This window comes from Amblyomma mixtum, chromosome 5 (genome assembly GCF_055824585.1).
Source record: "Amblyomma mixtum isolate Tamu chromosome 5, ASM5582458v1, whole genome shotgun sequence".
NCBI classification, from domain to species: domain Eukaryota; kingdom Metazoa; phylum Arthropoda; class Arachnida; order Ixodida; family Ixodidae; genus Amblyomma; species Amblyomma mixtum.
The window spans coordinates 66,988,756-67,002,097 of NC_143016.1; the positions used below are offsets into that span (position 1 = coordinate 66,988,756).

At 49.7% G+C, this 13,342-nt stretch overlaps 1 protein-coding gene across 1 annotated transcript; it reads right to left on the reverse strand.

The window, feature by feature from the left end:
* Positions 1-5,950: 5,950 nt before the first annotated feature.
* LOC149342495 (uncharacterized) lies at positions 5,951-11,368 on the reverse strand. The gene is made up of 2 exons (XM_089546806.1): positions 10,862-11,368; positions 5,951-6,124 (listed from the first exon to the last, which is right to left on the reverse strand). The coding sequence occupies exons 1-2, from the start codon at positions 11,366-11,368 to the stop codon at positions 5,951-5,953; spliced, it is 681 nt and encodes a 226-aa protein (XP_089402932.1).
* Between the last annotated feature and the right edge of the window lie 1,974 nt (positions 11,369-13,342).

Sequence of the window (13,342 nt, forward strand, 5' to 3'; positions counted from 1 at the left end):
TTTCTGGTTCTCCTGTTGACGGATAGTCGGAGAAATAGCGGCGGGCGTGCGCACAATAATGCGTTAACTGAAATTCGCTTTAATGTGACGACACTGAACTTTCCTCATGATCCTCTTCGCTACTCGAAGACGTAGTAAGCTGAGGAACAGCGAAGATAAGGCAAAGAGAAAAATCGAACGCAGGAAGTTGAATGAAATTGACCGCGAGCAGACTTGGCTTTTTTTAGCAGTTCTGTTCTTTTTCTTTTCATTCTTCTGTTTAAAAGAATTTTGAATAAAATTAGGCAACTCATCAAAAGGAGAAGCGAAGAGTAACGCTCTTCTCCTATCTTTGACGTAAATATGCTTTCATTTCTCCTGAAAGTGACGCCACAGTGGGACTCAACTAAGGGTATAACAGCAAAATGCCATCCGCGACTACTCTTCATGTTCTGTTCTGGCCCCGACCGCAAAACTAATTAACAAATACCGCCCAGAAACTCCAACTAAAAAAACATGGACGGCCGCACACTCAGGCCTCCCAGGAAACGAAAAGGTCAACAACATATCCCGAGAACTAACTATCCGGGCAGGACCAGACGCGTTCCCAAACCACGGGGTCAGTTCAGCGAGGGACCATCTACACACTTTCAGTGAAATTATGACTTTCTATCAAAGGAGCAGAATGGAATATCCCCATCTCAGCCCCACGCTCACGCAAGAGCAAGCAACCACTCTCAGGCAGCTCCAGAAGCACACATTCCCATTCCCCGAAATACTAGCCAAACTTCATCCAGATATATATACTCTGCAGAATTCAAAAGCTGTGGAGAGTATGCTAACCTTGACCACATCATGTGGGCCTGCAGTAAGAACCCTTTCAGCGGAATAACCACAGAGCAGCAGTGGGAGACCGCGCTGCGGAGCTCGGACCTGTGGCAACAAAAGTTGCTCACAGAGAGAGCTGACCAGGTCGCCGATATCCATGAGATCAAGGCCGCCTAGCGACAGTAGCCCACCTGCGTCAGAAGCGAGCCTTACTCTTCAAAGACTCTATAAAGTTTATTCTCTCTCTCTCTGGAAGCGTTACAGGAAAAATATTGCGCAATGGGAGGAGTCTCCCAGTGTTGTTTTTCAGCGTATCAGGGACCACTGCTGTCTCGACAGGAACTAAGGGCGCAGAGATTGTATCGTTGTTGACGATTCAGCAGGAAATTCCTCCCCGGCCTTTCCTCCTTCCAATTAGCAGGGTCCGCTGGAGCACCGTACAACAAAAACAAAAAGCAGTGCGACAGCAGCTTATGTGCTCACGTGGAACGGGCGCCAGTAGAATGACGCCTCTAAAATCCTGACAGAGCTGCCTCGCAAGTGAAATAAAATGATGGAACGAAAGGCTAGCAGCTTTAACCGAAAAGGATAAAAAGGAAAATCGGGAGGGATCAACAAATTGCAAAAAGGGGGTAGTGCCCCCGGGATACGGCTGCATTTTCTTTCAGCACGTGGCGGCACAGTACCAGTCTGTATACATACGGCACCGCTATGAGCAGCGGGGGTTAATCACCTATCTATCCCTACAGCTCTCTCTTTTTGGCGTTTCCAATTTAAAGCGCAGATGACGATGTTATCTCTCTTCACGTACTTTCAGAATGTTAGATATTCGCGGGAGTTGGAATTTCCCTTATCTATTCTCGTTTTCCTCGATTTTTGCTTCATGACTCACAGCGAGACACATGGGACTTGTTTTGTGCGCATAACGGAATGGTGTCCCCATGTGGGCTTAGATCCCCGCACGGAGAAAGGAACAAAGGAATCGAGACGTTCACACTGCCCCAATTTATTCTCGGATGGAAGAGAAAAAGGAATTGCGATATCATCGGCCCGCTTCGTTGGCGTGGCCTCAAGAAATCTGTAGGAAATTACCCTTTTTCTACTCCCATCAAGATTCTTTCATGCTTTCATTATTTCCATGATATTTTTATTTTCTAACGGCCGCCTGGTCCTCATTAAAAGAAGCGAAGAGGACCCGCGGGGTCGGGTCCTCGGCGGGAAGCCTTGTGCGCCGCCGCGCGTTGTTTCGCGGAATAATGATCCCACGCCCGAGCTACTTTGTTCCGGCAGGCGATATATCCCTAAAGCCGGATGCGTCAATGCCTCTCCCGTTGACGACTGTCTCGAGGATGAGCCTGGTTGGCCGTGCAGCCTCGGCCGCTTTCATGTCGCTGTGTGCGCGCATCTTTGTTCTTGTTCCCCGCTGCCTCCCTCCACAACCTCTCCCCTCATGTCTCCTGTATCGATTTTTTGAAAACTCTGCTAGCTAGTGCCTTCCGTGGTATGTACCAAATGCTTTGTCTTCCTTTTATCTATTCCCCGCCGTGGTGGCTCAGTGGTTACGGCGCTCGGCTGCTGACCTGAAAGACGCGGGTTCGATCCCGGCCGCGGTGGCTGAATTTCGATGAAGGCGAAATTCTAGAGGCCCGTGTACTGTGCGATGTCAGTGCACGTTAAAGAACCCCAGGTGGTCGAAATTTCCGGAGCCCTTCACTACGGCGTCCTTCATAGCCTGAGTTGCTTTAGGACGTTAAACCGCAATAAACCAACCCAACCCATCCATTTATGTTATTTTCGTCGCAACCACGATCGTTGAACCTGTTTGGATTCATCATCCTATCTCAAGCGGCACTACAGGCATGGTCACAGCGTCTCAGCGCTCTCGCTATCAAGTGAGGTTGCCCACTTTGCAGCTAAAAACAGTGGAATGCAGACACTGATGGGGAATGAGGCGCCTAAGCACCAGTACCGAGAAAGGCGGAGCATCAGGCGCGTAAGCATGAGTATGTAGCGTTACGACCATGAACCGTAAAAATGAAGTAAGACGGACAATGCGCTTGGTGTACTTAGGCTTCCGGTGACTTTATACAACCGTGCAATTCTCCGGAAGCGCTGCGTGACATCGCGTTTCCAGCAACTTTTCTTGGGCCCGTCTAAGGCGTGTATAGCCCCTGTTCTTGGTCTCAACACTGCGTTACATCGCCGGGAACTATTTCCCGAGAAGTTTACTGCCGGGCGTCCCCGCTATCCACCCTTTCATTCTGACCTTCATTTCCGACTAAGAGTGCTGCTGTTTCATATTTTTCCCTCAAGGAGTGTACTGTTTAAACAAGAAAGAGGCAAGTTTCAACAGTTGGACCTGTGATTTAGTTTGAAGGAGAGAAAAATGGGATGGAGTGAGAAACGGTGTATCCGCGTGCGCTTTATATGACGTGCAATAGTAATCAACTATTCCAAGCAGCTCAGGTAACCGTCCAATATTGGAAACGGATGATTTCACTCCGGTCCATTGTAGGACCAGCCTTTCTCAATGCATTTCCAGTATTGAGCCGATTAGCTGTGCTGCTGGAGATGCCTTCCTGTATTGGACTTCGCAGCGACCAACGACCTATCGTGAGCTGAAATTCGCATCATCATTGCCCCTGTTCCAGTAGCCCCGAAATATTTCCAGCAATTTTTGTTGCAATATTATATAGAGCGCCACTTTGAGGGAACAATCAAATGAGTCATATGTACAGGTAGCTTTATCGTTAACGGAGGAATCAGTTTCTACGATGTGATCCGTTATACGGTGCCCACCTTGAGCCGTCGCGTGAGTGAAGCTCGCGCAAGGTGTCGGATCGAAGCAGCCAGGAGAGGCGGATATAGGGGCGGTGATGGCAGAAAGAAGGGAAACAACTGTATATATGCCCGTTATGGCACCAGGCGGTGCAGGCAGGTCACTTTTCTTCTCCTTTATTTTTAAACCCCTTTCTAACATATGTATATAAGATGATGGATCAGAGCGAACATATCTCCTTGCTCGACGTCGCAAGACATATCAAGTGCTCAAAAGCAGTACTTAAAAGGTAATGCGGTTTTCGAAGCAGCCGTTTAAAAAGGCTAGCCCCAGGTGACCCGGTAGCTCTTTTTCTTTATGGAACGTCTCCTTTACTGACGATGCGTTGTCTCATTGTACAATTCCCCACACCCCCTGTTGGCAACTGGTTCGAGGGAACGCGGGAAGCAGTGTCAGTAGCGTCGCAATCGGGAAGGGCTGTACTCTTGAGTCCTTGCTGCATAACGACGTGAATCTCTCTAAAATCACAAGATACATTACGGTCACGGGAACACTTTCTTTCGACGCCTCCTAAAAGCGAACAAATATAAAGAGAACGGAGGCAGTCAACGGTAGGATGCCTTAAAAGCATGAATTCTCCAAAGCGATGAGAAAAGAGACTCCTATGGCGTGGATGCGATCCTGTCTGTTAGCTTCAATTTCTTTTTCGAACACACATTTCGGCAGCGGTTTATTTCACTCTCAGTGGCATTCTTCAAGTTCTCGTAACCAGCATTATGTATGCGTTGTCGAGAAGAGAAGCACTGAACGATGTTCTATTCTTAAGTAGAGTTTGATTTCTCTTGTATGCCATGTGATTGGCGTAACCACAGGACAGCGCTAAGCCTGTACGCGACTGACCATCGTGGGTGAAAACTTAACTTGAATTTAAAAGACGTGCTCCCTCAGCGGTAACGCTATACAAATGAGACGTAAAGCTCAGCTTATCGTTAAAACGAAACGACTGAACTCCGAAAATGTTAGAAGAATACAAATTCAAGAGGACATGCATCAAAGGCATGAGATTTTGATGTCAATTTTTGTCTTTTTTTTTCTATACTCATAGTAATACTGAAGAGCAGAGCGTAAAGAAACGCAAAAAAATTATTGCTTAAAAGAATAGAGGCGCGCTAACCTATTCTCTTTCCCCTGCCGCCTTGCCATGGAGATTCTCTTTATTCATCTGCACACTTTCTACCTGAGCGTAAGATTTTAAAAGACTCCCTCACATTTCATCCTCTTGAGGACAATTGGAGGACGGCAAACGCTGATCAGCATCAACTCTCCTCCCCACCTCACTCACCCCAACAAAGCAACAAAGCGCTCACTGTCATATATCGCAGGGTCAGAAGACAGTACAGAATATTTTTTTTTTGCAGTGCATTCTTTCTGTCTCCTTGGAAACACTCAGATTGGGCAAAACACCAACGCAGGTGTTTTCTGATGCGAGACTCGGCAGTGGCATGGCTTACCCTGAAGAAAATCCCGACTAGTACCATACAATTGCGCAAGTGCGGTCTCATATATAGCATACAGCGCATTTGTGTTCTCCTCAGTTGTGAAGTGCCAGGACCTTGTTGTTGTTATCCTCGTAAAATAACAACAGGCTCTTCCAGTATATAACTTAGACACGTACGCGTTCTCTTGTTCCTTTCTATAAGCCTTCTCAGACCCTCGTTCATTCGCTTTCATTTGCAGAAAACGGCGATTACCGGGTCGTAAAATAAGAGGAAAAGACCAGGCTGGCCCTTCTCCTTCAGCTACTTGAAAACTAGTCAGAACTTCAGGCAACAGCAGCAGAATCTCCAGAGCTTGTGTGCCATTTAAGAAACGCGGTGCTTGTCTAACAGCAAGCGTCCCTCCATCTTTTCACTGGATCTACACTTTTTTATTTGCCGCGCCTCTCTCCCTTTAGTGAGCAAAGAGCTGCGATTAAAGTGCACTCCTGGTTCTGAAGTGCTGCCCGAAGATTGCTGCTAGGTTTTTTCGTCTTTTCGTCTTTCCTCTTTCCTTGTTCTTTCATACCTCTTCTTTGCTGCATTGCGCGTGGGAACCCACTCCCGAGCGCCGATAACGGCGGCGGCATTAGAGCGAGGCGAAGCGCCGAGGTGTAGCTGTGGTAGCTGTGGCAGCCTTCAGGGAGCAGTAAAAAAGAAAGGCATTTGCGGCGGACCAGACGAGTTGGTGGGGATATTTTCTTGGGGCATGAGCTTGTGAAACCGGCAAAGAATCGAAATAGCTCTAGACGGAGACAAAAGTATCCCAGCGTCAGAACCTTAACTCGCAGCTGCAACACAGGGCGCCACTGCCATCTTCTATGCGCTTTCATGTAAACGCTGGCTCGTCGCAGCGCTCGCTAAGCAAGATGGCTACGACGCGCTGAAGTCCCAGCCACGTGAAGGCGCTACTAACACCATGAGGGTCAGTAGAATTGCATGGCGCACAGTACGCCAGGGAGGCCCACAGCCGGAGTGGGAAGCCCTTGGAGTCAATTGTCGGCTGCACACCGACAGAAAGGGTGCATATTTTGTCACATTGATGGTGGATTCGCAAGAGAGCAATGGAAGGGTAGGAAAGGGCACGCTGGTTGCCCTCTAGCACTCCGAGCTGCAGCAGCTGCAGCTCGGGGCCTTAAATTGCTCAGGCTTGAAATAGGTTTGGTTTGGTTATGGGGTTTAACGTCCCAAGGCGACTCAGGCTATGAGAGACGCCGTAGTGAAGGGCTCCGGAAATTCCCACCCCCTTGGGTTCTTTAACGTGCACTGACACAGGGCACAACGTAGTCGCTCCCAAGCAAAGTGCGACGGTTTATGGACACGTGTTTCTTTTCTGAGTTGACCGCCAGATCACCATCGATCGAATCACGGGGCAGACCGGTAGCACACAATTACACGAACGTGATTACATGTGGTGTGAGGAAACTGCAGGCGTCGAGGAACCTAGAAGAAAATGCGCACTCGCAAAGAGACGTGGCGAGTCATACCGAAAGGAAATCTGAACGTAATGAATAAAGAACAGAAAAAAAATCTAAGGACGATTATGATACTCCCTAATGACAATTTTGAGTGCGGTTTCAGGCTGTGTAGACTCATTGTTTTGATTTGCTGGACAGACGAAGTTAGTTCGATGGTAGTATTAGTTGATGAAGACGACGATGTGCGACGCACAGCGCGCGAGAATCGGTAAATTAGCCCGATAGCAGTATAAGTCGAAGAAAACGACGATGTGCAATGCACAGAGTGAGACTGTGTTGCAGTTTAACACCAGGCATCATCGGATCCGGCGATATATCCTAGCGCTCTCCTTCAGTGGCCAGCAAAGCTGATCTATTCGTGGCGCGCCAATGTTTACTTTTGTAATTTACGTATTTATTTGTGGTTATGCTCGGTTACACCGACGGTGACTACGCGGCTCAACGAACGAACGTTCGCTTAAGAGCAGCGCTCTAAAAAACGCAAGCAGTTGAAACAGACGAGGAAGAAGTTAAAGAAATATGAAAGAATAGACCAAGTGCACGGAGGCTATGAAATTCTCGCGAAAGTTAAGTTGAGGAGCTTCGCCGAGCAAGCGCGGGCACGCCGTCTGGGGACTTGGTAAAAACGGACGCGTCGTTCGGTCCGCAGCACCTGCATACTTCTCCCCGATTCCACACCGACTTCCCCCTTTTGCTTTCTTACCGGCAAGCGAAGCGCACGAGCGTTGCGAGTAGTATTCGCAAGCGTTCACCCTGTTTATGTTTGGTTAATAGAGCAGGCTTCGTATGCCCGGCCATATCTCTGTTCGACGTGATCCGCACGCGCCATGGCAGCAGCACCCTTGCCACCGAATGTTTTGTAAACGCGGCGAAAAATTATGCCTCGACTGCGAAATGCGGTCATAAAGAACAACAAGACGAGAGGTCCGAGCGCGCAGTAACAATGCTCAATATTCTGGTGTTCTTTCTTAACTATGTCGATTCTTCAGTTCCCCGCAGGAAATGCAGTCACGTCAGGCCTGCATTTTTTACTACTGAAATCCTCTCGAGGGCACTTCGTCCAAGTATTCTCAATGTTGTCTCTACGTGCGCTGTTTGCTTTTTAATATCTTTATTCGCGTTTTCTTGACACTTGAGGTTGGTGGGCTGGCGCAGCTGGTCCACGCATAACATTAGCATTTTGGCTCTCTTTTTGGCATGATTGAGAACGTGAGGCATAAACGTTTGTTTCGTAAACATTTATGTGAATGGGGTCACAAGTTGTGCCCTCTCCTCACGCACGATATGTTTAGTCCACAGAGCACTGACACGTGACCTGACAGAGAGTCCCCGTTTTCTCTACGAAAGCTTACGAACATGTGAAACGGCCCCGTTTTTTCTCGGCACCCGAAGAAGAGGTGCGGATACCTTGAGGTATTTTTCCTATATTGTCCTATATTCATCATCATCATCATTTATTAACCCTTAAAGGGCCCGTGCCCACCCCAGCGCAGCAGACACTCTCTACCTCTCTTTGAGCGAGCCTCCTCTCCTTCCAATCCCTCCTCGAAATTCTTCTCTCCCGCTCCTCGTCGAGTAGGCTCGGCAAGGCAAAATCACCCCTTCCTTCTCCGGTGTAAGCCGGAGGCGTGGTGTCTGTGGAGTGCGTCACAGGGCGACGTCATGGGGGCGTCATGGGACGTCAGGGGGGGGGGGCGAACCAACTCCCTCAGTTTTACTATTTTTTTACTTTTTATGGCTAGGGTTCAAGGCTGTCGCCGCACGCTCCCTCCGCAGTTTTTTTTTGTTCCTTCATGCGGGTTTGTAGGCATGAGCCAGAACAGAAGGCGCTGCGGAAAGCCTTGTGCAGAGGACGCGACGCCAAGGCTACGCCCAACCTTCTCCCGTCAGTCAGAACGATGCACCAATGGAGTGCCTTTAGCGAAAGTAGCCCCCCCTTGACGTCAGCGGGGTGCAGAGTAGTGGGCCGGGCCCGTTTTTGAAGGAAGGAAAGAACGATCGGGCTTTGATTTGAATTTTCGCAGCTTTTCGGGGCGCGTATGGCTCTCGTATTTTGCAGAGGTTATCTTCGATGCCTCATCTATGCAGTGGGCTTGTTTTTCAAAAATGTCCGGACCCTGGGCAGTGGCCCTTTAAGGGTCCCGTTAGGGACATTACATAAGGGGGGGGAGGTGGTACAGGGGTGTTCAACAGTCATACATGAATATATAAATATAGAAGGAATATGGAAATACAGAAAAATATAGAAAATATAAAATATAGAATAGAAAAAAAAAAGTAGAACAAGACGAAAAAAAGACGAAGTAAATTCAAATAATCGCGTCATGACAGAGTGTAGCAGAAATATAAACAGAAACAAATTACAACTTTGGAAGTAGAACAGGCTGGTCAGTTTGCAGGGCTTGGAAGCTGGCATAGGGTGCAGGAAAATTCGTCCTATATTCTTCCTTATATTCCTTATATTCTTCCTATATTCTTCCTATATTGAGGTATTATTCCTATATTGGTCCAAGTCCTGAAAATAAAACCCTCCACCTAGCAGCAAGATGGAAGCATTGCGGGAGACTTCTAAATGGCCACTATCGTTTTTGCGCCAACAAAAGCTGCCTGATAAATTATCCGCAGCTCCCCAATACGGCGCCCCACATAGCGCGAGTTACTTTGGGATGTTGGACTCCGTGAAACCAAAACCAACCTTATATCGATAAGCCCATGAAGCGAACAAATCACGAAATGAGGAGCCACAGTAGGAGAAACGGCCACGTGGCTAACATAACGAGGCCGAATAGGGAGTGTAAGGAAGAAAGGGAAGGAAGACGAGACGGCAGGGGAAATTATATATCATTAAAATGGAGAAACACAGGTTACAACATATCTTGAGATGATGGTAGTGAAAATACGGCGAGTCCCGCCGTCAAAAGCAAGGAAGTTGGAGCTGCGACATTCGGAAAGTGCAGAATGAATGGGACAGTACTGGGGAAAGAAAATTTAGTGGTGAGAAAGGTGAAGAGGTTGAAGGAAGTCAAGGAGCCGCGGAGATGTTGCAAAGCCACCGCCGCCGCCGATGTCAGGCTACTACTATAACGCTTCGCCAACTTGAGACTTCTTGGCAGACGACCCCTCTCCCCCCGCCCCCCCCCCTCCCGCTCCTCTCTCACCCTTCCCTCCTGCAAAAAAATGATGTCGGCGGGCCGGGGCAAAGAACGGGCTTCTTCGCTGCTCCGGATATTACAGTGAAGAGTGTACAAGCGTTATCTTAGCGAATCTCGCATTCACCGCTGCCATCTCCATGTACGCTCCTTCTTCGCCAGCTTTCCCCGGCCGAATCCATTGCCATTAGTGGCGGATCGGCGCCGGCTGCTCAAGGAGCGGGCCGCAACCGTACGTGCATTCGCACGCGCGTTTGTTTTGAAGGAAGCACCATGCACAAGGTGTTAGCAACCGGGGAGCAGCGGAATCGGAGTCTGGCTCTTCCCGGAAACGCATGCATTCCTAATGCGAACTGATCCAGGCATCTCGTGCCGAGCGCCAGCTACAAAAGCCCCGCCCCACCAATCCCTTAGCAATTACCACCAAATAATATGGCGCCGACTTCAGGCCCGACCCTTCCCTCCCCCTATTTGCTCTCCCACAGCCACAAGGAAGCATACATTCCCTCCTGTACCCAGTGCACGCACCTCCGCACTGCTCTTGCCCACATTCTTCTTGAATGCCCTGCGGACCCTCCCCCGCGGGGCCCGGAGCTACTGACCACTTGGGAGGTATGGGAGATACTGCGCTCGACGGACCCGGCCAGGCAGAAGATCGGCACTTACCGGGCCGCCTCCGTCATGAACCCATGAACGTATAGTGCAGTGCGGTCGTGCGGGGACCCAGGGACCTACGTATCTCAAATCCCTCAGCCATTAAAGTTATTTCTCTCTAACGCTACTTCGCGAAGGGTATCATACCATGGCCGCTTGCACTTGCGAGCGGCGAGTTATTAAAAGATAGCTAACCAAGATGAACGATCTTGCGGAAGGAACCCTAACATAAGGTGAAAAGAGCGGCCGCAAAGCACATGTTAGACCTCGGGGGCGAGTTATCATGTTTGGTCGCATAATTTACTCGACGCACTTCAAACGGGACGTGATTCCGGCGGCAGCCAGAACATGAGCTTGAGGTCCATAAGTTCAACGTCTTCTTCTCGTCATTTGAAAAAAAAAATTTTGGAGGCTTATCAAGGTTAAGCCCAGTGGATGCGAAGCATGCAAAGCAGCTGCCTCAGTGTGGATGGGGCGCTTCCTGCGGCGCTCTTCGGCAATCTCCTCGCTGGTTTGTCGTTGCTGTAGCTGACGCATGGCCGCCTCTTCGATGCGTCGCCTCTTCCGATTTTTCTTCTCCGTTTCTCGTCTGGGCCGCTCCTTTTGGAGGCGCTGCTCTCGTTCTTCGGGAGTTTCTAAAGCACGCTTCTGTCGGTTGGCAACATTTCTCCCTTCCTGTCTCAGTCGTTCCTTTTCGAGTCGCTGTTGTCGCTCTTCGATGGCTTCCATGGCACGTCTCTGTCGTTTAGTGGCATTCCAGCGCTCCGAACTGGTAGAAATGCTGACGGAGTCGCCGATTCCGCTTGTTGAATCACTGGTTGAGGCTTCACTTACACCCTCGGAGCGTTGTTGTCGAGCCGCATATCGAGCGCGCCGCTTGGCTAGGCGTTCTTCATCGGTTTCCGTAGCACGCTGGAGCCTTCGTTTTGCATTCTTATTATTAACGTCCTTAGCGTTTCGAGCCATCTTGACCGCATACACGCCCGGCGCAAAGACGCTGGCGCGGTTGCGGGCACAGAGACTGACGCGACGGCGGGCGCGCGCCGCCTCATCCCTGGCGTGACGTCACATATCACGTGATGCGGCTATGGTGGCGCCGCCGCCGCGTCGCGCGCGACGGCGCTAACCGAAGCGTGGAGGCCTCCGCCGGGCGACGTCCGACGGCGCGATATGAGGCCCCATCTGCAGCCGGTGTGACGTCATCACATGACGTCACATCATGTGATCTCACTTCAAGGTCAATGGTGGCCACCGCCGGGCGTCGCGCGAAGGCCCGAAACCTACGTTAATATGCTTCGCATAAAATAAATGCGCTGCAAGCGGGAGGGGGGCGACCGCAGAGTTTGCTCGGAAGATTTGAAATTTACATGGGTGTTTTATACGAACAGTTTACACTCTCGTTTCGCTACACCAAGGTATGTATAGCGAATTACGGCCCAGTCTTCCCCCAAGTTTGGGTATTTTAATGAGATGGCCTTCACTTCCCTCCCTCTTCTTCCCTCTCTTCCCAGCGTACCAAGGTCCTTACGCTTCTTACGCGTTCTTGTCGCCACCGCGGATGGTTGGATGGTTTCGGCGTTGTTCCCCTCGTTTGACCGCGCACGGCCCTCGCCTAATTAAACTGACCGCGCCGTTGAAAGGCGAGCACTTCGATGGAGAACAATTTACGGAGCGCTTTGGAGGAGGAGCGCTAGGCACTCCTCTGGGAGCTCGTTCTCGCGTCTTTCAGGTAGCGGGTGTTGGCTGGCTCTCTGTGGACATCGAACTAGGTTGATTTTCACGTAAACAAAGATTGTCATTAGAGTGTAAAGAGACTACAACCACACGCTTAGCGAAAGCAGCGCACATAGGAACACAAGGACGAAAGAGATGGACTGTTGTTCAAGTATTGTAATTGCATCCTCCTGTTCTTTACGCTTTGCCTATGTATGTGCAATACTAAGTTTACGAGTATGCTGTGCCAACTAGCTCGGCAGTACGTGTTAAACTAAAGCAGCTTCTGCTATATTCTGGTTTGAGCTATTTTATTCATGCTTTTGGACCTTGAAGAAGCAGCATAAAGGTGGTGGTGAAAACTTTTGGTGCGAAAGCACTACGGCAGACGTACCAACCCTGAGCAAGGATCTTGTCTTGTGCGGAGGATAGGCGTCGCGCCACCGAGGTCACGTAACCCTGTGGCGTCCCGCCAACAGGATTCTGAGAAAACTGGCCACCGCAGCAGGTGCCAGATAAAATAATGATTGGGAGCGAGAGTCTGCTCGCGAAGAGCAGCACGGGTCGCACAATTCGTACCCGTGGATGTGATAGAAATGGCCATTTTCCAGTAGGACAACAGTACCGCTGCGCCACAGCGCTGGCAGTGGTATGAGGACTCGCCGCGACGTATGAATGTTAAGTAGAGAATGTAGCACTGGATCAAAATATTTTGCGAGCAGAATGTATCGATAAAAGTGGGCCGAATGCGCCCACTGCGAGATGATTGCTTGAGCCGCCAATAACATAAAACTATTTTTTCCCATTTGTAAGCCTAAGCGTTTGCCATTGTGCAGTGCTTACCACTGCAGTTGCTGCCATAAGTCACAAAAAACAGAACTGCGTTCAATTGCTCTCGTCATTACGGGACCCTTGTAGCAAGGTAATAAAAAAGAAAGAGAGAAGAGAACAAAAGAGCGATAGAGAAAAACAAAAGATAGAGGTCTCCGTTGGCGGGGCCCCAACCGACGGCCACGAGGTCACTCCTGAATGCTGATTCCCAGCCGTCCGCTTTTTCGACCCTTGGGCTTTCAGAGCTTCGATTCCAAATCATGCTCCCCCGCTCATCCCCAAAGAGGCATTGCAGCTCTGTATTAGCTCCCCCTCCCCTTCTTTTTATGCTTCATGTCCGAGTTGTATGTCTCCAAATGCCGCGCTTTTTAGCGCTCATTTTTTGCTCCGATAAGA